The 27,062-nt window shown below is 46.8% G+C and overlaps 1 protein-coding gene and 1 pseudogene across 1 annotated transcript in view; one reads left to right on the top strand and one right to left on the bottom strand.

Annotated features, from left to right (window-relative positions):
• SPOCD1 (SPOC domain containing 1) overlaps nucleotides 1–26,229 on the top strand; it is a 39,443-nt gene extending 13,214 nt beyond the window's left edge. The window contains exons 4-17 of the mRNA XM_086323461.1: nucleotides 14,896–14,937; nucleotides 15,928–16,104; nucleotides 16,551–16,643; nucleotides 16,762–16,822; nucleotides 17,134–17,224; nucleotides 17,997–18,156; nucleotides 18,295–18,411; nucleotides 19,968–20,093; nucleotides 22,500–22,611; nucleotides 22,828–22,978; nucleotides 23,291–23,426; nucleotides 23,944–24,033; nucleotides 24,325–24,511; nucleotides 25,390–26,229. Of these exons, the coding sequence (XP_086179587.1) occupies nucleotides 14,896–14,937; nucleotides 15,928–16,104; nucleotides 16,551–16,643; nucleotides 16,762–16,822; nucleotides 17,134–17,224; nucleotides 17,997–18,156; nucleotides 18,295–18,411; nucleotides 19,968–20,093; nucleotides 22,500–22,611; nucleotides 22,828–22,978; nucleotides 23,291–23,426; nucleotides 23,944–24,033; nucleotides 24,325–24,511; nucleotides 25,390–26,057 (2,211 nt within the window). The 3' untranslated portion in view covers nucleotides 26,058–26,229. The remainder of the gene's footprint in view (nucleotides 1–14,895; nucleotides 14,938–15,927; nucleotides 16,105–16,550; nucleotides 16,644–16,761; nucleotides 16,823–17,133; nucleotides 17,225–17,996; nucleotides 18,157–18,294; nucleotides 18,412–19,967; nucleotides 20,094–22,499; nucleotides 22,612–22,827; nucleotides 22,979–23,290; nucleotides 23,427–23,943; nucleotides 24,034–24,324; nucleotides 24,512–25,389) is intronic.
• On the bottom strand, nucleotides 10,419–14,244 carry LOC147377586 (large ribosomal subunit protein uL13 pseudogene; annotated as a pseudogene).
• Nucleotides 26,230–27,062: the final 833 nt, after the last annotated feature.

Genomic DNA, 27,062 nt, shown 5'->3' with positions numbered 1-27,062 from the left:
CACCACCAAGCACTGAGCAGAGCTTCCTGTGCTATGCAGTAGGTTCTCAGTTATTTCTTTTTTTCACAGTAGTGTATGTATGTCAGACCCAGTCTCCCAGTTCATCCCATCAGTGCTTTCCCTCTTGGTATCCATAACTTTAATCTCTACTTTTGTGTCTCTATTTCTGCTTTACAAATAAGTTCATCTGTATCATTTTTCTGGATTCCATATATTATATGATACGTGTTTTTCTGTTTCTGACTTACTTCACTCTGTGTGACAATCTCTAGGTCTGTCCAGGATTTAGGTTTTTATGGGACTTTATGTTCAGCACACAGGGGTGCTCCTCCAGGATCTCAAAGTTCAGGGGAGAGGAGACAAAGTAACCAGAATTGAAATGCAGATAGAACATGCCATGCCTGGCATGTTCCAGATCCCCAGAGGACAGTTGAGTCTTCCCTGGGGAGGGGTGAGAGGGAAGGCTTGGAGGTAGGGTGGAGCAGAAAGGGGTGCTGTCGGAGCTGGGTTTGGGCAAAGAAAGTGGGTGTGCAGCAGGCTGAGACATAGGAAGAACATCTCAGGAAGAGGACAGAGCACATGCAGAAGCTCAGAGGCAAGAGGCAGTCTGGAGCATTGCAGGAGAGGAGCAGTAGGTGGGATAGGGTCCGAGGGGAGGAAGGAGGTGGGAAAGATCAGTGATCATAACATTGCTCTATTTTGGGGGGGCTCCAAAATCATTGCAGATGGTGACTGTAGCCATGAAATTAAAAGACGCTTGCTCCTTGGCAGGAAAGTTATGACCAACGTAGACAGCATATTAAAAAGCAGAGACATTACTTGACCAACAAAGGTCTGTCTAGTCAAAGCTATGGTTTTTCCAGTAGTCATGTATGGATGTGAGAGTTGGACTATAAAGAAAGCTGAGCACCAAAGAATTGATGCTTTTGAAGTGTGGTGTTGGAGAAGACTCTTGAGAGTCCCTTGGACTGCAAGGAGATCCAACCAGTCCATCCTAAAGGAGATCAGTCCTGAATATTCATTGGACAGACTGATGCTGAAGCTGAAACTCCAATACTTTGGCCACCTGATGCAAAGAGCTGACTCATTGGAAAAGACCCTGAGGCTGGGAAAGATTGAAGGCGGGAGGCAAAGAGGACGACAGAGGATGAGATGGTTGGATGGCATCACCGACTCAATGGACATGAGTTTGAGTAAACTCCGGGAGTTGGCGATAGACAGGGAAGCCTGGCTGCTGCATTCCATGGGGTCGCAAAGAGTCGGACCCCACTGACCAACTGAACTGAACTGAACATTGTTTAAAGGGAATTGGAGAGACTGAAGTGTGGTCAGGTGCCAGGAGGGACTCTCTCAACGACAGGAACCAAGGAATCTTTAACAACATCAGAGTTTACAGAGAGAGCTTTCTGTCTTCCAGGCACTGTTCTAAGAGCCTTGAATAATGGTAATAATCCTTGCATTGACACTAGGAAGTTGATAACTGGTATGATCCTCATTTTACTAACGAGAAAACTGAGGCACAGGGAGGTTAAGTAACTTTCCCAAGATCACACAGATCCTAGGTATTGGCAGCAAGTATCCTATTGCATGAATATGGCATGATTTATTTATTCCTTGACTCCATGTGGGCATTTGGGTTGTTGGCAGTTTTTTGCTATTACATCTGGTGCTGCTGTGATGAACAGTTTTGTATGTTTCTTGGTACATATGGGCAAGAATGCCTCCATGGAATATTCCTGGGAGTGGAATTGCTAGGTTATAGAGTGTACATGTCTTCAACTTAGTGCCAGATGTGTCTAAAATGGTTGAAAATAGTCTGTACTCCCATCAGCAGTGCCAAATTCTAGTAGCCCCATATCTTTACCAATACCTGATATTATCAAACTTCAATTTTTGCCGGAGTGAGGATATGCTATGGTGCCTCACTGTTGTTTTAATTTTCATTTCCCTATTACTGAGGAGACTCTTGGCATAAATTCTGGTATTTTCTGTTAAGTCTTTTGCCAAAAAATTTTGGTTGTTTTAACTTTTTCTTATTGATCTGTAGGAGTTTTTTAAATAAATAAATAAAGTATGTATTTTTAATACATGTATTTAATGTATTTTTTAAATATGTATTTTAGATACTATTCCATTGCCTGTTATATGTTTTGCAAATATATTTTCCCAAAGTTCATATTTTGATTTCTTTATGGTGTCTGTTGATAGCTAGAAATTCTTTTTTTGTTGTTGTTTGGCCACACCACACAGCATGTGGGATCTTAATTCCCCAACCAGTGATCAAAACTGTACCTCCTGCAGTGGAAACTCGAAGCCTTAACCACTGGACTGCTAGAGAAGTCCCAGAAATTTTTAATTATTAAAAATTGTTTATTGTGATGAAACATACGTAACATAAAATCTCCCTTTTAAAACCACGTTTCAGTGCACAGTTCAGCATGGAGTGCATTCACATTGTCGTACAGCCATCACCACTATCCACCTCCAGAACTTTCTCATCTTTGCAGGCTGAAATTCTGTACCCATTAAATAACCCCCCAGTCTCCTCTTCCCCCAGCCCTTCATAACCTCTATTCTACTTTCTGTCTTTTTGAATTTGACTATTTTGGTACCTCACATAACTGAAGTTGTACAATAGTGGTCCTTACGTGTCTGGCTTATTTCACTTACCATGATGTCTTCAAGGTTCATCTTGTAACATGTGTCAGAATTTCATTCCCATTTTAAGGGTGAATTAACCTTTCATGGTATGTATTTACCACAGTTTGTTTATCCACTCATCTGTTGATGGAAATTTAGGTTATTTTCACCTAATAGCCATTGTAAGTATGCTGCTGTGAATGTGCACGCAGGCTAAGTTGCTTCAGTCGTGTCCAACTCTTTGCGACCCCATGGACTGTAGCCATATCCAAATTTCCAGTAGTCTCATAAAGATGATCATTTATTTTTATACTTTGTTTTTTTAAGTTAGGGTCTAAATAGGATCTGTATGTTAGAATTGGTTGATACGCTTTTTAAGCCTCTCTTAACCTATAGATGGGAGTCCCAGGTGGCTCAGTAGTAAAGAATCTGCCTGCCAGTTCAGGACACGCAGAAGATGCAGGTTCAATCCCTGGGTCAGGAAGATCCACTGGAGGAGGAAATGGCAACTCACTCGGGTTTTCTTGGCTGGGAAATCCCACGGACAGAGGATCCTGGGGGGTTACTGTCCATGGAGTCACAGAGTCAGAGACAATTGAACATGCACATGTAACCCACAGGTCTCTTTCCAATCTTGTTTTTTCTGAACTTTTAAAAGTTTTTTAAATTAAAAAACATCTTTTTATTTTATATTGAAGTGTAGCTGAGTAACAGTGTTGTGATAGTTTCAGGTGTATAGCAGAGCAACTCCACTATACACATATGTATAGTATACATACATTTATAGCACACATATATGTATATACATATATATATCCCTCAAACTCCCCTCCCATCCAGGCTGCCACGTAACATTGAGCAGAATTCCCCGTGGTATATAGTAGGACCTTGTTGGTTATCCATTTTAAATATGGCAGTGTGTACATGTTAATCCCAAACTCCCTAACTATCCCTTCCCCTCGTTCTTCCCCCCTTGGCAACTGCAAGTTTGTTCTCTAAGTCTCTTGAAGTCTGTTTTTGAAGAAACTAAGTTGTTTGTTTATTTGCTAAGTTGTACCTTATTGCATCTCTGTGGAATAGTGAGACCTGATCCTCTGTTTTCTATATTTTCTGTGAAGTGGTGGTTGAATCTGGAGCTTTGATTAGGTATAGATTCAGAGTTCTGGGCTGACTAATTTGTTTTTAGTGGGTTTGTTTTTTTTTTTGGTCTTTTTAAAATTATCTTTCTTTTTTATTAGTTTTTTTATTTTTACTTTTTGGGAAGCAGACTAATTTGAAAGCATATAATGTCTCATTTTATTTCTTTGTATTTTTGATGTACTATAAAATGGTAGTTTTTAAAACTGCAGTTTTTAGCTATTGATGGTATATAAAATGCAATAGATTTTGCAGAAATCTTTTATTTATATAATTTATCTATTAGGATTTTGTTTGTTTTCTATGTAGACAGTCATGAAACATGCAAATAATGACAATCTTGTTATTTCCTTTCCAATTCTTACATCTCCCCTACTCCCTTCCCTTATTGTGCTAGCTGAGACCTTTATAGTATTGTGTAGACCTGCATAACACTGAATTTAAGTGGTGATAGCATGGAGCCTTGTCTTGTTCTGGATTTTAAGGGGAATGTGGTCACCATTTCACCAGTATATTTGCTATATTTGTATTTATATATATCATTATAATATATTATATATTATATAATATATAATATATAATATAGTATTATATAATTGTATTATATACTATATTATATATAGTATATATTTGTAAGGGAACTCCCTTCTATTCCTGATTTGCTTGTTATGAATGGAAAGTACATTTTAAGAAATAATTTTCTACAGATTTTGAAATAATATGATTTTTTATTCTCTTACTAATATTAGTAAATTTAAAGAATTGGATTTTTTAAGTGTTAAGTCAGTCTTTCATTTCCAGAATAAACCCCAATTGATCATGTTATATCTTATGTTTTCTGAAAACATAAACATGTTTTGTGTTTGTTTCCAGAACATAATGATGTGTTTTATGTTTCTTGTTTATGTCTTCATGTTGATAGTATTTGGTTTGGAAATTTTGTGTTTCTATTGATGAGTTAGTTAACTGGCCTGAAATGATTTGTTCCCATACTGTCCTTGTGAGGTTTTGGTATTCAGTTTTGCAGCTTCAAAGAATGAATTGTAGACTGTGTTCTCTTTTTCCATTTGCTGCAGCAGTTTGTATAAAATTGGAGTTATTTGTTCTTTGAACATTTCAGTAGAATCACTGGTTAAAGAAAGATCTGGACGGGTGTTTTCTTAGGGAAGATAATCCTCCCCTACTGAGTCAATTAATTCTACGCTTATGTGTTTATTCAGTTTTTTAAAAATTTTTCATTGAGTCAATTTTGGTAAGTTATATCTATCTAGAAATGCATCCACTTAATCTGAGTTTTCAAATTTACTTGCATGTTGGCATAAAGTATTTTACAAATCCTCTAATTTTTTTTTAATATCATGATTACTCATTGCAAATTTTGTCTTGTTGTGCCTTCCCTGTTTTCCTTATTGTTGCCAAAGAGTTGTCTGCTTTTTGAGTCTTTTCAAAGACCCAATTTTTGGTTTTGTTGACCCTGTCTGTTGTATATTTGTTTTCAGTGTCACACTTCTTTCCGTTTATTCTCTTATTTTTATAATACTTTGAGAATAATGCTTGGTTCATTAATTTTCTATATTTTGTTTCTAATAAAGTCATTTAAAGTTACAAAGGAACCTCTGATGATCATATTAGCTGCATCCACATACTCTCTTATATAACCTTTCTTATTATAATTCAGTTCTCAGAATTTCATAATTTTTACTACTCATTTTATTTGGCCTGTGTACTATTTATAAGCATATTTCTTAATTTCCATTCTTTCTTTACTTTCCTTCTCTATTTTTTTTGTTATCCTTTTTAAAATTAGTTAATTACTTTAATTTTGACTGTGCTGGGTCTTCATTGCTGTGTGGACTTCTCTCTAGTTGGAACAAGCGGGGACTACTGTGTAGTGGCCGTGCTCGGGCTCCTCATTGCAGTGGTTTCCCTTGTTTCAGAGCACAGGCTCTAGGATGCAAGAGCTTCAGTAGTTGTGGCACGTGGGCTCAGCAGTTGAAGTTCCCAGGCTCGAGCGCACAGGCTCAACAGCTGTGGGGCGCGGGCTTAGTTGGTCTGTGAATGTAGGATCTTCTTGGACCAGGGATCGAACCTGTGTCTCCTACATTGGGAGGTGGATTCCTTACCGCTGAGCCACCAGAGAAACCTTTATTATTGCTTTTCAACTAATACATATTGTAGCCTGAGAAAGTGATCTTTATCTGAGTCGTCTGATGTGGTAGCTACTAGCCACTTGTCTGTGCTGAGCACTTGAAAGTTGGCCAGTCCAAATTGAGATGTTCAGTTCAGTTCAGTCGCTCAGTCGTGTCCGACTCTTTGCAGCACCATGCACCGCAGCATGCCAGGCCTCCCTGTCCATCACCAACTCCCAGAGTCCGCCCAACCCCATGTCCATTGAGTTGGTGATGCCATCCAACCATCTCATCCTCTGTTGTCCCCTTCTTCTCCTGCCCTCAATCTTTCCCAGCATCAGGGTCTTTGCAAATGAGTCAGCTCTTTGCATCAGGTGTCCAGAGCATTGGAGTTTCAGCTTCAACATCAGTCCTTCCAATGAACACCCAGGACTGATCTCCTTTAGGATGGACTGGTTGGATCTCCTTGCAGTCCAAGGGACTCTCAAGAGTCTTTTCCAACACCACACTTCAAAAGCATCAATTCTTTGGCACTCACCTTTCTTTATAGTCCAACTCTCACATCCATACATGACCACTAGAAAAACCATAGCCTTGACTAGACGGACCTTTGTTGGGATGTACTATAACTGTAAATACAGTACTGGATTTCAGTGACTTAGTCACTGAAAAAAAGAAATTAAAATTTCATTAATAATGTTTTATATGGATTATTAGGCTTGTCATATGAGCATGCATTTTAAAAAACATCAAAATTGGTGAATTCTTGTGTTCAGTTAAGTTCAGTTCAGCTGCTCAGTCGTGTCCGACTCTGCGACCCCATAGACTGCAGCAGCCAGGCTTCCATGTCCATCACCAACTCCTGGAGCTTGCTCAAATTCATGTCCATGGAGTCAGTGATGCCATCCAACCATCTCATCCTCTGTCGTCCCCTTCGCCTCCCACCTTAAGTCTTTCTCAGCATCAGTCTTTTCCAATGAGTCAGTTCTTCACATCAGGTGGCCAAAGTATTGGAGTTTCAGCTTCAGCATCAGTCCTTTCAATGAATATTCAGGACTGATCTCCTTTAGGATGGACTGGTTGGATCTCCTTGCAGTCCAAGGGACTCTCAAGAGTCTTCTCCAACACTACAGTTCAAAAGCATCAATTCTTTGGTACTCAGTTTTTTTAATAGTCCAACTCTCACATCCATACACAACTACTGGAAAAACCATAGCTTTAACTAGACGGACTTTTGTCGGCAAAGTAATGTCTCTGCTTTTTAATATTCTGCCTAGGTTGGTCATAGCTTTCCTTCCAAGGAGGAAGCGTCTTTTAATTTCATGGCTACCATCACCATCTGCAGTGATTTTGGAGCCCAAGAAAATAAATTCTGTCACTGTTTCCATTGTTTCTCCATCTGTTTGGCGTGAAGTGATGGGACTGGATGCCATGATCTTAGTTTTCTGAATATTGAGTTTTAAGTCAGCTTTTTCACTTTCCTCATTCACTTTCATCAAAGGCTCTTTAGTTTGTCTTCACTTTCTGTCATAAGGGTGGTGTCATCTGTGTATCTGAGATTATTGGTATTTCTCCCCGCAATCTTGAATTTTTGGGTAGATATTTTAATATTGAAGATGAAAGATAAAAAGAAACATTTTCAGAATACCATGCTTTATTATTTCAAGAAAGGTAAAAACACAACTGAAATGCAAAAAAAGATTTGTGCAGTGTGTGGAGAAGGTGCTGTGAGTGATTAAACATGTCAGAAGTGGTTTTCGAAGTTTCATGCTGGAGATTGCTTGCTGGATGATGCTCTGCGGTTGGGTAGACGAGTTGAAAGTGGTGCTGATGGTGGTTTAGTCGCTAGGTTGTGTCCGACTCTTGCAACCCCATGAATGTAGCCCCTGTCCATGGGATTTCCCAGGCAAGAATACTGGAGTGGGTTGCCATATCCTCTGGGAGATCTTTCCATTGAAGTTGATAGGGATCAAATCGTGGAATTAATTGAGAACAATTAAAATTAATGTTATACCCAGCTTCCCAGGTGGCTCAGTTGTAAAGAATCCGCCTGCCAGTGCAAGAGATACATGACATGTGGGTTTGATCCCTGGATCGGGAAGATCCCGTGGAGGAGGAAATGGCAACCCACTGCAGTATTCTTGCCTGGAGAATCCTGTGGACACAGGAGCCTGGCATGCTGCAGTCCATGGGGGCTCAAAGAGTTGGACACCACTGAGTGACTGAGCACACATGCAGTGTTACACCACATGAGAGGGGCCGACACACTCAGAATATCCAAGTCAAGCACTGAAAATCATTTGCACCAGCTTGGTCATGTTAATTGCTTCGATGTTTGGATTCCACATAAGTTAAGCGAAAAAACCCTTCTTGACTGTATCTCTGCATGCGATTCTCTACCTAAATATAATGAAAATGTTCCGTTTTTAAAACAAACTGTGACAGACGATGAAAAGTGAACACTGTACAGTAATGTAGAATGGAAGAGATCTTGGGGCAAGTGAAATGAACCAGCACCAACCATACCAAAGGCCAGTCTTCAGCCAGAAAAGGTGATGTTGTATATATGGTAGGATTGGAAGGGAGTCCTCTATTAAGAGCTCCTTCTGGAAAACCAGACAATTAATTCCAACAAGTATTGCTCGCAATTAGACCAACTGAAGGCAGCACTTGATGAAAAGCATCCAGAATTAGTCAACAGACTACGTATATCAGGATAACACAAGATCACATGTTTCTTTGATGACCAGGCAAAAACTGTTACAGCTTGGCTGGAAAATTCTGATTCATCTGCATGTTCACCAGACACTGCACCTTCAGATGTCTATTTAGTTCGTCCTTATAAAATTCTCTTAGTGGAAAAAAATTCAATTTCCTGGAAGACTATAAAAGGCACCTGGAACAATTCTTTGCTCAAAAAGATAAAATGTTTTAGGGAGATGGAATTATAAAGTTGCTTGGAAAATGGCAGAAGGTAGTGGAACAACCAGTGAATAGATTGCCCAATGAAGTTCTCGGTGAAAATGAAAAATGCGTCTTTTGTTTTTAACTTTAAAACCGAGGGAACTTTTTGGCCAACTCAATACGTATTGAAATGATAATGTTTTGGATGTGTTAATTAAAATATAAAATGAATTTCACTTGTTTCTTTTTACTCTTCTTTAATGTGGCTACTGGAAAACTTAAAAATGCACCTATGGCTCACATTCTTATTTAATTGGGCAGTGTTGGTCTAAAAAATACTCATTTTTTGAAACTTGCTGAGATTTGCTTTATGGTTTAGGCTGTGTTTAATTTTCGTATATGTCGCACGTATACTTGAAAAGATGTGTACTCTAGTTGTTAAGAACAGTGTTGTATATATGTACACAGATTAAACTTCTTCATTGTTTTCATTGAATCTTTTTTCTCCTGACTGATTTGTTTCAGCTAAATTTAACAATAATTAAGAGAAATACATAAAAATTTCTTGCTACAATGTGGATTTGACATTTTCTTCATGCTTTGCCAATTTTTGCTTTCTGTTTTGGAGGTTATGTTATTAGATGCCTATGCATTTAGAATTGTTGCAGCTTCTTGATGAAACTGCTAGTCATTATGTAATAAGGTCTTTACCTCATTATTTTTTGCCTTAAAATCTGTTTTATCTGATATTAGTGTAGCTATAAAACTTTATTTTGGTTAGTATTTACCCATTCACATATTACTCCATTTTTTTCTCTTAACCTTTTTGCATCACTGTGTTTTAGAAATAGGTTTTACAAATACTTTTTTTCCCTTTAAAAAATTTTATTTTTTTAATTTAATTTTATATTGGAATACAGTTGATTAACACATATGTTTCACGTGTACAGCAAAGTGATTCTGTTATACACATATCTACTGTCTTTCAAATTCCTTTATAAATATCTTATAATTGGATTTTCTTTTTTAAAGATCTGGTAATTTTTGTATTCATTTGAAGTGTTAATCCATTTACATTTGTTGTATTTATCGATTCATTTGAACCTATTCCTACTGCCTTACTTTGAATATACCATGCATTTCCTATACACTTTCTCCCTTTTATTGCCTCCTTTTATTTATTTATTAATTGATTAATTTTGGATCACAAAATATAGGGAAGACACAGGGGGAATGCCTGTGACCCCTTGGCTGCACTTCCCTGCCATAAATACCTTTTAGAACCTCAGATTTGTGCTGCCTAGCCATTGTCTCACAGCCTAGCAGCTGCGTGTATATCCAACCATGTGGGAAGCTTAAGCAGACTCCTGTACTCAATGTGGTGTCCCTTCCAACTAAGTCTTCCAGCTCACTTTTGCCAGTATTGCAATAGCACTGATTGTTCCAACCGCCTATGTCCTAAAACTCTCATGAAGGAATAGGTCTCAGGCAAGTTGTGCCTGCACAGCCCTTAGACCACATAGACAACACAGCCCTGTCTACACTTTTAAAAAGGCCCTTCTTAAACAGCCACGACAAAGGCCCCTCCGCTGTACCCGGTCTTCTAAGCCCCAGGCTGCCTGTGGCACCTGGATGGCAGCCCCTGGGGGCCCCCCGCAGCCTGGTGTGGTGATGGAGGAAGGCCAGGCCAGGCCAAGCATGACGAGTAAACCATTTTATTGGGCTCAGACTAGAAACCCATGGGTCCTGAGGACGTCTGTGAGTTTGTCAGTTTTCTTCTGTGTTCTTTTCGGCCTGCTTCCATCGCCTCATTAACTACTACGTCTCCGAGAATGGTACCTGGCCTTCTCTCTTCTCTTCTTCCGGGTGGCTTTTACTGCCTGGTTCGTCCAGCCAACCTCATGAGCCAGGGGCCCTAGGTAGGCAGACTTCTGCCTGGGCTTCAGACGCACAAGCTTGAGGGTGGCAGGAACCACCATCTGCTTTTTCTGGCCGTAGGGTGGGGGGTCCCTTCAGACACCTTTGGTGGCCCAGAGCGGCCCGGCCGGGCCTCGCTTGCTCTGATGGAGCAGTGTGCCTCAGTCCTTCGGGGGTTCGGCAGTGGTAGGGGCCACAGAAGGGGGTTGGTGTTTATCCGTTTGTGGAGGAAGGCCGGGTAATTCAGTTTATTTCTGTAGAACTTGCCGGAGATGCTGATGCCCTCACAGCACACGACCACAACCTTCAGGCCCAGAAGCACCTGCTTGGCCATGATGGCTCTGGGCGTTGAGCACGATGACCTACCCTTCCGCCATTTTTGGCAGCCAAGTGGGGTTTATCGCCTCCTTTTAGATTGACAGCCTTTTCTTATTCCTTTTTATCTCTCTAGTAGTTTGGAAGTCTTTGGTGTCCTATTTACATTTTTTTAATGTCTGTTAGAAATGTCAACAGAAATACCTAGGCTATCAAAGTATAAAGGTAGTTACTATCTTCCTCTGAAATAACAGGATCTTGGAATACTTTAATTCTAGGCATGCACCTTCCCAATTTATGTGATGTTGTTATCTAGGAAGTTAGTCCTCAGTTATTTTCCCAATCCCACAAATGACCCAAATATTATAGTTTCATAGAATCTGTGTTTGTTTAGGTTTAACCACATATTTATCATTTTCTTTGGTCAGAATTCCTCTTTGCATCTCAGCTTTTCTGTCTGGATCATGTTTTTTTCCTTTTGCCTTAAGTTCATCCTTTAACGTTTATTAAGAAAGATAAAATCATTAAAAAAAACTCTCGGTTTTTCTCTATGATATCTTTATTTAAAAATTTTTTAAGATAATTTTTTTTAATTTTTTAATTTTATTTTTAAACTTTACAATATTGTATTAGTTTTGCCAAATATCAAAATTTTTTAAACTTTTTTTTAATTGAAGTATAATTAATTCACAGTGTTGTGTTAGGTTCAAGTATAGAGCAAAGTGATTTGACTCACTGAATCTGTTCTTTTTCAGATTCTTTTCATTATAGCACAGGGAACTATATTCAATATATTCCAAGGTATTAAATATAGTTCCCTGTGCTATAATGAAAAGAATCTGAAAAAGAACAGATTCAGTGAGTCCAATCACTTTGCTCTATACCTCAGTTGACTCTTTGCGACCCCATGGCCTGTAGCCCACCAGGCTTCTCTGTCCATGGGATTCTCCAGGCAAGAATGCTGGAGTGGGTTGCTATGCCCACCTCCAGGGGATCTTCCCAACCCAGGGATCTAACCCAGCTCTCCTGCATTGCAGGCAAATTCTCTACCATCTGAATCACCACAGAAGCCCAAGAATATTGGAGTGGGTAGCCTAACCCTTCTCCCCCGGATCTTCCTGACCGAGGAATCAAACCGGGGTCTTCTGCATTGCAGGCAGATTCTTTACCAGCTGAGCTACCAGGGAAACCCCTGGGATCAGACTGCCAGGATTTAAATCTTAGGTCTCTGGTTTACTAATTGTATGACGCTGAGGAAACTGACTAGCCTTTCTGCACCTCTATGTGCCTCAGTTTCCTCTTCTGTAAAATAAGGGCAATAACAGTACCGATATCTAACTCACAGGGTTATGGTGAGGATTCAGTGAACTAACATGGGGAGTATTCATAACAGTGATAGCACATTGTCAGTGCTAGATGGTTAGCAAAGTGTTAGATGGTTATTTTTTCTCTTGGTGCTTTTAGGATGTCCTTATCGTTGTTGTGGAGCAGTTTCACTATGATGTGTCTAGGTGTGAATCTACTTTTACTTAAACTTTTTGAAATTCACTAAGCTTTTGGAATCTGTAAATTGTTGTCTTTTATCAATTCTGGAAAATTCTTAGTCGTCTGTCTTCAAATACTCCCTCTGCTCAGTTCTCTCTTTCTGGGACTTTGGTTTGAGTGAAATCAGTGCTTTTCTCTCTGTCTTTTGTGTGTCTTTGATTGTGTTTCACGGTCTCTGTGCTGTGAATAATTTGGATAATTTCTTTAAACCTATCTTCTAGTTCACTAGCTTATTTCAGCTGTCTAATACTGTTAGGCCTATATATTGACTTTTTAAGTTTTCACACTTATTATCATATTTTTCATTTCCAGAAGTTGTGTTTGGTTCCCAACCAAATACGCTTGGTCTTTTATGTGTATTTTTGCCCTTCATCATATGTTTGGACTAGAAAGAAAGCTGAGCACCAAAGAATTCATGCTTTTGAACTGTGGTTTTGGAGAAGACTCTTGAGAGTCCGTTGGACTGCAAGGAGATTAAACCAGTCCATCCTAAAGGAAATCAGTCCTGAATATTCATTGGAAGGACTGATGCTGAAGCTGAAGCTCCAATACTTTGGCCACCTGATGCCAAAAACTGACTCATTTGAAAAGACCCAGATGCTGGGAAAGATTAAAGGCAGAAGGAGAAGGGGATGACAGAGGATCAGATGGTTGGATGGCATCACCGACTCGATGGACAGGAGTTTGAGCAAGCTCTGGGAGTTGGTGACGGACAGGGAAGCCTGGCGTGCTGCAGCCCGTCGGGTTGCAAAGAGTCGGACACGACTGAGCCACTGAACTGACTGATGTGTTTGACCTCGCCTTTTCTTTTTTTTTTTCTTTCTTTTTTGGCTGCACTGGGTCTTCATTGTGGCATGCAAGCTTTCTCTAGTTGCAGTGTGCAGGTATAGGTTGCCCTGAGGCATGTGGGATCTTACTTCCCTGACCAGGGATCAAACCCATGCCCCTGCATTGGAAGGCAGATTCTTAACCACTGGACGACCAGGAAAGTCCCCTCACCTTTTATTTATTTAAGCATATTATACGTACATACATTGTATTCTTGTCTGATAAGTCCAGTATCTGAAGTCTTTGCCGGTCTGATTCTGCTGCCTGTTGTTTGGAGCCTCATAACACTGGTATGTGGACCCCTGAGAACAGGGGCCAGCCTAAAGGTTTTAAACTTGTAAAGACCATTCTTAATCTCTTACCTGCTTTCCTTCCCAGATATCCTGTTTTCTTGTCTCCGCCCCCCCCCTTTTTTTTTTCTCAATTTACTTTTTTGAAAGGCTGATTCACTCCCATGGTTTAAAAAAAAAGTGAAAAACCTTCTTCCCAGCTCTCAGTTCCTTTCCTACTGGAAGCCTGTGTTACCAGGTTCTTGTGGATACTTCCAGAGGTATTTTATGCAGATGCAAGCAAATACAAATTAAAAATTCTGTCTCTTTTTAAAGCAAATGGTAGCACACTACACACATTGTTCTGAACTTTCTAATTTTAAAAATAGTATGTAATTGTAAAAGAAACACATGCTCATTTTGAATAACATAAATACCCAGGTGTCTGCGAGTAGAAAGTGAAAGTCCCCCTGGAATTTCATTCCCTAGAGATAACCTGTATTGTGCATCTATAAATATATATTTACATAAATCGGCTTATGCAACATGTACTGCTCCATAACCTATTTTTTTCTTTTTCTCCCAACTATGCAGCTTGATGTCTTTCCATGAATCTTACCACATCTGTCAGTGCTCTCCACATAGCCCAGTAGTTAAATGCCTGGACTTTGGAGTCAGACAGGACTAGATTCTAATTCTAGCTCTGTCGCTTAGTAGCTACAGGACTTTTCAGAGCCTCTCTGAGCCTCAGTTTCATCATCTATAAAATGGGGATAGAAATAGTACATAGTCCATGGTGGTGTTCAGAGATCTTAGTAGGATCATGTATGACATGCTCCCTCCACAGCCAGCTGCTTTATAAGCCCTCAACAAATGGTGGCTTTTAGTGACTCACTCTTTTTAATGGCCACTTAGTATTATGGCCTGGAGAATTTCATGGTCTTTATAGTCCATGGAGTCGCAAAGAGTCAGACACAACTGAGCAGCTTTCACTTTTAGAATCCATAGTATACTGTGTCACTGTTTACTAACCATTCTCCTTTTGATGGACATTGGATTGTACCCCGTTTTTTAGTTACAAATGCCAACCCGGTGAACACTGAATATACATCTTTCACCTTTGTAAGGGTGTCTTCTTATGAATTCACTGCAGGGAGGGGGGGTCACTGGGTCCTCTGAATTCTAATCTTTCTATCCTCTTTCTCTCCAAGGAGACGATGAGAATGGCCCATGGAGTGAAGCTTGTGTGTTATGTAGGTTTTTGCTTTTTATTACTGCTCTTCTTTCTTCCTCTTCTGAGGTCTGGTGGGGTGGGAGGGGTCCTCCCCAGAGACAATCCCAGGCCCTTGCCCCTGCCTGCCCTCTTCCAGAGCATCCCCACTCCCTATGATGTGACTCTCAGACTTCCATCTTCCCCCAAACCTTGGAACCTGACCATTCATGATCATTCACTCAAGGATTAGTTTTCAGATCCACCTACTTTTAAAACAACTTCTGGTGACTTGTAATAAATTGGAAGAATCAAAATACACTTAAATGGGATAAAAGTCTAAAGAAAGCAAGAAAAGGGCAAGGAGAAGGGGAAATCTTGTTACTAACAACCCCTCACTCTACCAATCCTGGAAAGGTACAACTGCTAGGTTTAAAGTTAAAACTGAGCTTCCTGGCGGCCAAAGCAGAAAGGGGAGCAGAATAGGTTCTATAGGTCATCAGAAGACCCAGAACTACTCTGCACCTTGAATGGGTCATGAAGGGCTTCCTCTCTGGGTAATAGAGGGATGATCAGTAGGCTTTCAGAGGGGTATGGATATGTTCACCATGTGGCTGCTTCAGGGGGAAAAGGCAAGTCACTGATCCCCAAAAACGGGCCTGACAGAGATTTTGAGAAAGAGAGGGTGGACTCAGAACAGGATATGAGCCCCTGGTAAGATGCATCTCTGGTCATAAGGGTGAGAAAGGTCTTGGTATAGGGTCCAAGTAACTGTGAACATGGCTGGGAGGAAGGGCGAAGCCGAGAGAATGAGAATGATGCCAGGCTTCTTTCCTGGGATGGAGGCCAGGCAGTCAGCAAACATTTACTGAACCCTACTGTGTGCTGGGCCTTTTCTAGGCATTGGGAGTACAGTGGGGGCCAAGACACACGTGTTCTCTGTCCTCATGGAGCTTACCATTCAGCGGGGAAGAGAAAGGACTGTAAATTGCAGGTGAGGTTAGCAGTCTGAAAGGCACTTCTCCCCTGGCAGGTTGGTTCCGAACCAGTGATCTGCCTCCTGGGGGCCGTGAGCTACAGCCAGGCAGGGGGGCAGCTACCTCCAAAGCTGGAGGTTCTGGAGGACATGATGGAGGCCAGCTCAGCCTCACCTGCCCAGAGGCCCAGAAAGAAGAAAAGGCGCAGGGCCCGGGGCCGCGTGAGGCGCCAGGTACAGAACAGGGTCTTTACACTGACATCATTTAATCCTGCTGGGAGAGACACATGGGCATGTGGTTCACAGAGACGTTGCTGCAGCCCAGAGCGATGCTCTGACTTGCCCACAGTCACACAGAATGTGACAGCCAGGGGTGCGTTAGACCGTCATCTAACCTGGTGTCTGTGTGCTCCTTCCCCTGCACTGTTGAGTTCAGGAGCTTGACTGCATGCAGCAAGGGAGGGCGGGAGGGCCCGTGGCCTCCATGCATCTGGGGAGAGAGTGGTCATGGACCTTCCTTCCTGGCCAGCTGGCATGTCCCACCATTCCAAGATCCTCTAGCCACCTCCCTTGGGGAAGGGGGTCCTGGTGGCCTCTCTGACCCCTTTCACCATCCCCAGGAGTCACTCCCTGCACCCCAGGGACTCCCCCTTCTTCTCTGCCTCCTCGTTCTGTTGCAGGTGAGGGTTCGCATTCAGGAGCCCAGTGCTGAGGGTCTAGGGGTGAGTGCTTCTGCTCTGGCCACGCAGTCTCCCTCCCTGGAGCTCACACAGGTCAGGGCAAATGTGGGGGTGCACAGGTGGCTGGGGAGACGGTGCCCCCGGCCCCGACCCTGGGGCTGGGAGGCTGTACCCAGGGACAAGGCCTCAGTTCCTCACCCCTCCCCCACAGCGCAGCCCAGTGGAGGCTGAAGAGGAGGAACCTGGTGAACAAGCAGGGGGCGAGGACTTAGGTGAGGGGCTGTGGAGGGTGCCCCTCAGCAGCCGCCTGTCTTCCAGGAATTTCTGGGGACACACGGGCTCATGCCCAGCTCCTGGCCTGACCCCTGCTGGGACTCCTCTCCTCCCCCCACCATCTGCCTGCAGTCCTTCCCCAAAGGGGTGGGGCTGCTGGCTGCCTGGGCTCAGCAGACAGACATCCTAGACACCTTGGGTCCCTGAGGTGGGACCCCTTCCTTACCTCCTGAAGCCCCTCAGCCTTGAGTTGCCCCACACCCTTGCCCCTGAGCATCCCCTGGGAGCCCATGACACTCTCTCCCCACAGCTCAGCTTCAGCCCCAACAGGAGAAGCCACCCCTGGATATTGGGATACGGGGCACCGTGGTCCGCACCATGCAGGAGGCGTTGTGGAGTCGGTAAGGCCTTACTCCCCCTCCTCTGACACCTGGCACACCCTGAAGGGCTGCCCTCGCATGTCCCACCTCCCGGGGCTGTGCTGTGTTCTGAGGGCTTGTGTGTCTATCACTAACCGCATTTTGTCCTGTGAGGTCATTTGCCCACACGGCAAGCCAGTGGAGAGCCGGATTTGAGCCTGGGTCTCTCTGGCTTCAAGGTAGCGCTTTTCCTTTAAGCCACTGCAGCTCTCAGTGTCTGCTCTGTCCTTGTGGATATCACCCACAGAAAATGCTTTCAGACACAGGGCGACTCTGTGCTGGGACCATCTCAGAGATCTGAGCTCAGAGCGCTCATTTTACTAATGGTGAGACTAAGGCCCAGAGAGGGCAGGATTTTGCAAAGGCCACACAGCAAGTCAGTGGCTGATTCAGGGTTATACCCAGGACCAGGTCTCCATCCTCTGCCCTGACCAGTGCCTTATCCTCCCACCCCCCGGCTTCTGCCCATCCATCCATACCCTGGTTCACTGGTCAGGGAGAGCAGGGGCCGAGCAATCGGACCTTGCTTTTCCACTCATTATGTGGCCTTGGCAAGCTCCTTATCTTCTCTGAGCAGCAGTCACCCGTCTGTAAGTGGAGAATGATAGTACCTGTTTCTCACAGAGTGAGATGGGTTCACTTAGGAAAATGTTCAGAGTAGAAACCAGAGTTGGCCCAAACCCTGCTCCGCACCCCTGCTCGCTCTCAGGCTCAGTGCCCTGGCCCTACCCTTGTTCCCCTCCCCACCCCACAGCCGTCGGAAGCACCCAGACCTGGTGCTTAGTGAGAAGGTCGTGGAGGGCATCGCTGCTGGCATCGAGGCAGCTCTCTTCAACCTGACACAAGCCACCAATGGCCGCTACAAGACCAAGTACCGCAGCCTGCTGTTCAACCTGCGGGACCCCAGGAACCCGGTGAGCGGGCCTCCGGGCTGGGCTGGGGCCTGTTCCGAGGTGGGAAGCCCTGGAGTATCTGGGAGCCTGACCTGGGAGTGCCCGCAGGGTTGGGGTGGGGGTTCTCCAAGCGGCGTGATGTAGCCCCTACCCCTGCAGGAGCTGTTTCTCAAAGTGGTTCATGGAGACATCACCCCCCACGGCCTGGTGCGGATGAGTTCAGTCCAACTGGCCCCCCAAGAACTGGCCCGCTGGCGGGACCAGGAGGAGAAGAGGGTGAGTTGTCAGATCAGGTCAGGACCTGGCAGAGGGAGTTGGGGGAGGCTCGAGGATGGAGCTGGAGAGACAGAGAGTGAGGAAGAAGGTGGTGAGACGGGAGTACAGGATAGACAGAAACAGAAATGAGGAAACAGAGCAGGCAGACGGGGAGAGGGTCAGAGAGACTGTTGTCACTGGGGCGGATAAAACAGGAAAAGAGGCAGAAGTGAAGGGGGTTGAGGATGGAGAGCCTGGTAGAGGTGACGTCCCTGAGGTGTGGTCGTCCCCTGGCTTTTCTGTGGAGCTGGACTCGGGGTATGTGTGTGTCAGGGTCGGGGGCGGGGGGACTGGGGATGCTGGCCCGGACTCTGGAGTCCAGGAATATCATCTGCCATCCATGGTGGGTAGACCCAGTGTGACGCCTCTGCTCCAGTTCCAGCCCCAGAAATTCCAGAAAAGGCTGAATGTTTTCCTGGTGCCCCGGGCCTGGTGAGGAAGCCCACAGCCCCCCACACTTCACAGTTGCACCCCCACATACTCTGTGTCTGTGGGTCTCTCCCTCCCTGGGAATGGCTCTGAGATGGGGGAAGTGTGGGCACTGAGCCAGCTTTGGGAGATGTTTGTGTAATGGTTGTTGGTGGCCCAGTGAGAGAGAGGGGGACTGACCGAGGGAGTGGGGCCCATGGATGGACTGGGGGCAGTAAGACCTTGTTCTGACAGACACGAGGCTGGTTAGAATTAATAGTGTAATCCATTAGGTGCATCTGCCCACTGCAGTCTGAGCTTCTGTTGGGGCATTGTGGGTCAGGGAGTAGGGTCATCTGTGTAAACTGTGGGGCCCATGCAGAATGAAAACGCGAGCACTTTGTTGAATGATGAAGAATTTCAAGACGACAGCAGCATGAAGCATGGGGCCCTTCTAGAACAGGGCCCTGGGCTACTGCATGGAGCCCATGCCCACAAAGCCAGCCCTGCAGGGAAGACTGGGCTTCTGTTCTCCAGGGGTTGTTAGAAAGGGACAGATAAGCTTTCCAGAAACATTTCAGATACGATGACATTGATCAACAATAAGGATCACAAGGAGCAAATACTATGAACTAGACTCCAGGCTAAGCACTCTATATAAGCTGTTTAATATGACAATCTTAATTTCATTTCTAAAGAACAGGTCAGCTGAAGCTTAGAGCCACAAAGGGCTTGCCCAAGGCCACACCACGTTGTGGGTTTTTATTAGTGGCAGCTGGTGGCCAGTGGCTGTGCTTTCTCGACGACACACTCTTTGAAGAACAGAGAGTGGGTGGGATACAGTCTAGGGCAGATTTGACTTGTGGGAGGAGCAAAGCTCAAGAAGGCTTCCTGGGGGAGGCAGGGTTTGAGTTGGAGGGTGAATGAGTGGACTATGGAAAGGTAGGGCAGCTGGTGGGTCTTTCTGGGTTAGGGAGCAGGGAGCTGCAGAAGTAGAGGTGTGGAGGAAGGCAACCGGCTGGCATGGCAGGGGAGGAAAGGGAGCACGTGGGCTCCTGGTGGCCAGTCCCCCACAACCCCAGCTGAGCAGGGGCTGCCCCCTCTACCAGGGCCTGGAGATCATTGAGCAGCTGCAGAGGGAGCCGCGTAGCCTCCCGGCCTCCAAGCTGACCCACAAAGGGGAAGTCGAGATCCTGCGGGACGAGGACCAGACGCTGACCCTGGAGGACCTGGTGGTAAGTGGGAGCCTGACCTGGTGGTCGCCAGGCAGGGCCTGTGCCCACGGGCCCCAGCCCTCACCTCCCCAGCCGTGTGGCTGTGGGCAAGGCACCTGACTACGCTGAGGCCCAGGGTTGTCACTGTAAACCAGGGAACGTCGGTTGCTGCACACGGTCTGGGAGAGCATGGGGCAAGACAGCTGCCGGCACGGGGCCTGCCAACACCTTCTCAGTGCTGCTCCCCCGCCTTTTGGCTGAACCCCACGTGTGGAGTAGTGAGTCCCATCTCTGTAGTTCCCCCAACCTCAGGCACTCCGACCGCATCCCAGGTTGGGAAGCAGGCGGGCCACGCTGTTTGAGGCAGTGACTTTAGGGAATGTTAAGGAGCAGAGGCTTACTCTGTTCTGCAGAAGGACTGAGGATGCTCCAGCAGGGAGCGGCGTGGAGTCCCGGCCGTCTGTACAGCGTGTCCTTGCTTCCCCTGGGGTCTGCCCGATCCTCGTGCACATCCTGCTCCTTCACCCCCTTGGCTCCTCCATCTTGCACTTGGCCCAGCAGGCTGGAGCAGCCCTCCAATCAGTGAATCCATCCAATCCATTGTCAGCCTCCTGCAGCCAATCGGAGCGCCTCCTTGGCTCACTTCAGTCACTCCCAGGAGAAGGCTGCTTTGGCTTTGGTTGGGTGTTCCATGGATTGGATGTTCACCCTGGTCTAATCAGTTGTGTGTCCAGGATAGGGGAGTGTCTGGCAGGTCCCTTGAGCCATGTTTCCTGGGGAAACGGCAGTGGCCATGACCAACAGAAATCCCTACTCTTCTGCACCAGTATCCAAGCCAACAACCAGAATTGCTGGTGTTGCAAAGAAGAGCCCTAAGCGGGTGTGGCTGCTCCCTAACCCAAACCAATCTGCATTCCCTGAGAAAGTTGAATGCAAATGTAGGGGGAGGAGCCAGAGACAGATGGGTCGAGAGAGTGGTTGGAGAGTAGAGGAGGGGAAGATGACACAGAATAGCAGTCCCTCTGGTTGAACACCTACTATGTGCCCCTTTTACAAGTAGTGCCTCATTCAGACCTCACAATGAGTGAGATGGGTGAGGCACCTCACACCCAAGGTCGCTTAGTTGGCAGTGGGGGAGACTGGCACCTAGGCTGTCTGACTCCTAAGCTTGAGCCTTGTCCACTGCTCTAGAGGTGGTTTTAAGGCAAAAGTAAGTTTCAAGATCTTTTCAAATCTTCCTAAAGAAATGTTTGCTCTGTGTTTAAAGCTGGTTCTATTGTAAGGTAGAAGGCTGATTTAGCAACGGGCATCAGGACTTGAAAAATGTTCATTCTCCCCGATTCTGTCATCTGCTTATGAACTCATCCTAAGGAGGTAAATTGAAAGTTTAGGAAAATACTTTCTGCTCAAGGATGTCCTCAGTGTTATTTGTACTAGTGAAAGCCTGGGCATGACCCAGTTGTCACTCAGCAGTGCAACAGTGGTGATGCGCACACTCCAGTCCACCCCATGAGTGCTGTCTGTAGGGACCGTGTAACATGGTAGATGCCTCTGCTGTGGTTCATGGACAGAAAAGACAAGCTTGCATATATGATCCCAGCTCTTTTTTTTTTTTTTTTAAGTTATTTATTTATGTATTTAGCTGTGTCAGGTCTGAGGATCCCTTAGAAGATCCTAGGGATCTTCATTACGGCCTGCCGGCTTCTCTAGTTGCGGTGTGCGGGCTTACTTGCCCTGTGTCATGTAGGATCTTAGTTCCCCGCCTAGGGATCAGACCTACATCCCCTGCAGTGGAAGGCAGATTGTTACCCACTGGACCACCAGGGAAATCCCCCAGCTCTTTTAGCAAAAGGATTCCTGAAATTCTGGGTATAGATAAGCTATTATAAAGGAATACCCAAAATATCAGCAGTTGCTTCTGAGTGGTGAGACAAAGAATGATTTTTTGTTTTTTTTTATTTTCAAATTCTCTGTGTTTTCTAAATTTTTTGTAATAAGTTCACGGTACTTTTGTAATTGAAGAATGTATTCTGCTGACGCTGTCTGGGACTTGCTGGCTAGCATCCGCCCAGCTGAGGCCAAGGTAACCACCTAGCCGTGAGAACCACCCCTCCTCCTAGCACCGCCCCCCCCAGCCCTGAGCTCTGTCTTGCTCCAGCTCTGGAGCAGAGGCCTGGTTTACAGTATCTGGGTCCAGTTCCCCCTGTGACTGCAGAACTACTGTGTGACCCTAGGCAAGTCCCTCTGTTTCTACCTCTGGAAAATGGGGACACTCTTCCTTACTTGGCTCTCAGAGATTCAGATGAGACCAGGGGTGTTTATTTAGAAACACAAAACCACATCGCTGAGGCCTCCATATAACAGGAGGCCTCCTGACTCCCCAGCCGCCTCCCCAGCCCACCTCCTCTCTCCTCTTGTGCCTCCCAGGGACCCATGGTGTCCATAGACGGCGGCCCCCGGGCCCTGCCCGCCACATCGAGGGACAGCATGGAGCAGCACCAGCACCACTTCCTAGACCCCAGCTGCCGCATCTGCACGGGTCGGGGGAGACACGGGAGGGGCGCAGGGGCGGCGGGCAGGCCTGGACTGGGCATGGGCTTCAGCAGCGACACGGATTCATGACTTGGGGCGATGGTGGCAGGGTGTCCCAGGTCACCTCGAAAAGGACCTTGTTCAAACCCAGTTTGTAATGCCCTGGGCTGGCTTCAGCCTAGCTCCTGGCCTCCATTTCAGCTCTTGCCTCTGCTCTTTGCAGACTGGAAGCCCTCGTGTGAGCGGCCAAGCTCACTCAAAGCTGCAAGGAGGATGCGGGACCATGTTTTCCAGAGAGCCACAAGCCAAGTTCCTGTGTCCTTTCCAGATATGCCCCAAAACAAGGAGAAGCCTCTAGCAACGTGCAAGGACAGGTGTGGGGAAGTGGGCAAGGAGGTGGGCAACCCAGCAGGGTGGGTAGGCGAGGCACCCACTGGGGCTGCAGACAAAACCTGGGCTTTTCCATATGGCCTTAGGCAAATCTTGCCTCTTGTGTGGGCCTCACTTTGCCCATCTGTGCAATGGAACTAATCACCCCCGCCTGCTGGTCTCCGCCTTGTAAGGCCTTACTTGGACCAGTGTTCCAGCACCCACTGGAGTCACAAGACCTTCCCTGAAAACTAAGGAGCTTCTGGGGAAGCCCTGATGACCTGTTCTGCCTGGCCCTGTCTCTCTCTCCCTCCTAGGCTCCAGATGCCTGCTGGGCCCACAAAGGCCCTGCCCACCCAGCTGCCCTGGGAGGGGTCTTTGGACATGTTCTGCATCAAGCGGTTCCGGGTCAGGGCCCAGCTGGTCTCGGGACACAGCTGTCGCCTCATCCAGGTGCTCCTGCCCTGCTCTTCAGGGACTCCTTCGCACATTAACCAGCCCCCTCAGCTACACACACCGCCGTTCATTGATTGACACACTCATCATTCTTAAATCATTGGCACCCTCTCTGTGCTTGGCCCCGTGCTAGGCATAGGGGCAAATGAGATGCCAGCCTCACTTCACGCATGGGCAAAGGACTCCTTGTAACCCAAAGCATAAAGCAGGAAGGACCCAGGACAAGGTCTGGTGTTGCCTGGTTCAGAGGAAACCAGGAGTGAGCGAGTGATCAGCTAAAACATTGGATGAGGGGTTCGAGGAGGGAGTGAGGGGTTTCTGAGAAGTTGCAAATTGGCCAGGACAGGCTGTAGGCCTCCAGGAGTAATTAGGGCCCCAACAACCATGGGGGGCCCTGATCAACTGCCTGCCCGTCCTCTTGGCCACAGGCCATGACTTCCAGATAGCTGGTCCTGAGTCTGCCCTAAATGGGTGGGAAGCTGGGAGGCTGACTGGCCGTCCTACCTGCCTGCAGGCCCTGCCCCAGGTGATCCGCTCGGCAAGCTGCATCGCCCCTGACGCTGTCTGGGACTTTCTGGCCAGCATCTGTCCAGCTGAGGCCAAGGTAACCACCCATCTGTAAGAACCACCTCTCCTCCTAGCACTGTCCCCCCAGCCCTGAGCTTTCTTTTGCTCCAACTCTGGAGCAGAGACCTGGTTTAAGATATCCGTGTCCAGTTCCCCCCCAGTGACTGAAGACCTCCTGTATGACCCTGGGCAAGTCCCTCTGTTCCCACCTCTGAAAAATGGGGACACTCTTGCTCACACGGCTCTCAGAAGTTCAGATGAGACCAGGGGTGTTCACAGGAGCAAAGCATGACTGTTGCTAAACCTGCTCTCCTTCCTGCAACCACAGGACATCTGCGTGGTCAGACTGTGCCCACAGAGCTCTCGGGACACCCAGAACTGCCACCTGCTCTACTCCTACCTCAACAACAAGCAGTGCCACGGCTTAGCAGCCATGGAACAGGCGAGGGTGGTCCTGCTGCCCCTGCCTGCCTTCCAGCCCCTGCCCTCCAGGCTGCGCCCTCTTGGAGGTCCAGGTGAGTGCCCGAGGCCTGTCCCACACCCCGCCTCCCCTCACTGGGTGACCAGACGGGCATTGCTGACATAGTCACCCCATTTCTGTGGAGGCAGGCACGCCTCAGCAGGGAATTCCCGAGACAGGCACGTGTGAGAACAGACTGGTATACCGCCTAGTGTGTGCCAGACAGCGTTCTGAAAGCCGTACTTAAATATTAAGTTAGTCCTCAACATTACTCTATCAGAATGGTAGTTAGTTTCTTCATTTCACAGATGAGGAAACTGAGGTAGGGAGAAAGCAAGTGACTTGTCTAGAGTCACAGTCAGTAGCAGAAACTGGGCTCCTAGCCACCAGTTAGCCAGTGAGAAACTCACTGGCCAGTCACGTTTGACTCAAACATGGCAGAGCAGAGGCAGGAACCAGAAATAATCGGCTGAAAGCCAGGCCTAAATAAAAGAGAAAGGAGGGATGTTCTTACCACTGCTGTCCTAGGCCAGGCTTGGCTTTTGTGCATGGGTAGCTTCCAGGGCGTGGCTCCAGGAAAGCATGGTTGGGGGCGGGGGTGGGGTGGTATCAAGGAGTGGGGTGTGCCTATTCCTGAGCAGAGGGTTTGATGTTTCTGGGCTGCCTGATCTGGGGACTCTATGGTAGAATCACAGTCTGGAGATCAAACTATCCATGCATCATTCTCAGCCAGTGAACCCGTTCTCACACCATGAGAGCATCTTAAAGCTGCCTACTTACTTTTCTCAGCCCCTCATGGGCCCCATCTTACTGCTGGAAAGCTCTCTTGGGATCTAAGCTGTAGACCTCTTGGCCACAGACAGAATGCAGTTTCTGGGGGCTGTGAGTTCTCTCTGTCCAAGCCTTTGGTCTCTTTCCCCCATCTTTCTCCAGGCCTGGAAGCCACTCACTCAAGCCTGTTGCTGGCTCTGCTGCTCCCGCAATCAGGGCTTCCGGCCATGGCAGGATCTGGTGCCTTGAGGGGGAAGGTTCGCAAAATGGTCTCCTTCAACCGAAAAGTGGAGATGAGATGCTACCAGCCAGAGGACAAGGGACCACATGTGGCCCTGAAGGGCTCCCCTCCCCCAGGGGGTGCCATGCAGCAGAGCCAGGGCAAAGACAGCCTGGCTCCAAGGGGAATTTGTGCTTGGCAGAGACCACCCAGAGGCAGGGGGAGTCTGTGGGGAGAGCCTAAGACCCGGCAGGGTCCTGGGCGAGGGCTGTGGCCTCCAAAACCAGGCTGGTGCCAGTCCTGGCATCCCTATTCAGCATCACCAGTTGGCCATGACCAACACCGCCACAGGGCTTCCTGTCCCAACCAAGCCCTGCTCCAGCATCTCAAATCCCTGGTGGCCATGACCCAGCAGCTCCAAGCCTCACTGATGTCCCCAGGACAGGAGGAACTTTCCCAGCCACCTGTTCAGCCTCCCACAGTCCCTGGGACTCAGGGCCTTCTCTGCCAGCCCCCTGCAGCTCCAGAGCCCCCTGGCTCAGCCCTGGACTCCTCTTTGGGCCCTACAGATGGAGCTGGCACTGATAGTCCCCTTCCTGGAGAGACCTGACCCTCATTACTCATAGAAGAGGGGTTTGAATTCCCCCACCAGTGTTGAACTCTTAAGTGTTCCAGGGAGAGCAACAGGGACATAGGAAGGGGAGAGTTAGCTGTTTACATTTGCTGTTCTGCTATTTGCTTGGTGTTGATTTTTGGTTTAATAAAGAATTTGGCAAAGTTGAGACTGCATCTGCTGGCTGGACAGGAGGGACCCTGGGACTGGCCCTGTGTGGGTTGGGGTGGGTGTATCTGGAAGATTCTGTGCCCAAGTATGGCAGAGCTAAAGTGCTAGGGATGGAGGGGCGGGGCAGCTTTGAGTATCTGAGGTCCTGGGCCATCACTGTGCCCCAGGGTTCACCTGTTGCCATGGTGGGCTCTGGAAACATTTTAATGAGTATTTTGAACTGGATGGAAGAAGTAGTGATGAGAGAGAGGGCAGCTCTAGGTTGTGGGGAGAGAAAGAAATGAGGTTTTTTGAAAGGGCATAGACACTTAAAGATTGTTAGGGAGAGAAGGAGAGCAAGTTGCAGGGGTTTTTAAATTTTTCAGTTACCAAGGTTTTTCCCTTTGATAGTTGGAGGTTTCCACTATAATCCCCATGTCTCTGTTTCTGTGCATATCTGAGGGTCTCTGTGTGTCTAGTGCCGTGGGCATGTGTGTGCGTCTGATTCTATGTCTATCTGTGGGTCTCTGATGTCTCTTCTTTGTTCCTCTTGCCAGCCCCCAGGGACTGATACTGGAGACAAGCCAAGGGTCTTGGCTTGGGAGGTGGACTCTCAGGGTGGGTTTGGAGGCTGCTGTTAGGGTGGGATGGTGCTGCTTTGTTTGGGGGCTGGGGTGAGCTCTTAACAGCAGCTGCAATTGTAAGGTATCTGAGTGTGTGTGCACCTCCAGAGAGCTGCATGGGCTCTAACTGCCTCCTGGCTGCCTAACTCAGGGCCCAGAAGCAGGGCTAGCATTGGAGGAGAGAACTTGCGGCAGGACCCCAGCCTTACCCACCACCCGCTGCTTCGGC

The sequence above is a fragment of the Bos grunniens genome, chromosome 2 (assembly GCF_055505025.1).
Source record: "Bos grunniens cultivar Pamir isolate PY7600 chromosome 2, Bosgru_T2T1.0, whole genome shotgun sequence".
Classification (NCBI taxonomy): domain Eukaryota; kingdom Metazoa; phylum Chordata; class Mammalia; order Artiodactyla; family Bovidae; genus Bos; species Bos grunniens.
This window is presented reverse-complemented; position numbering and strand designations above follow the sequence as displayed.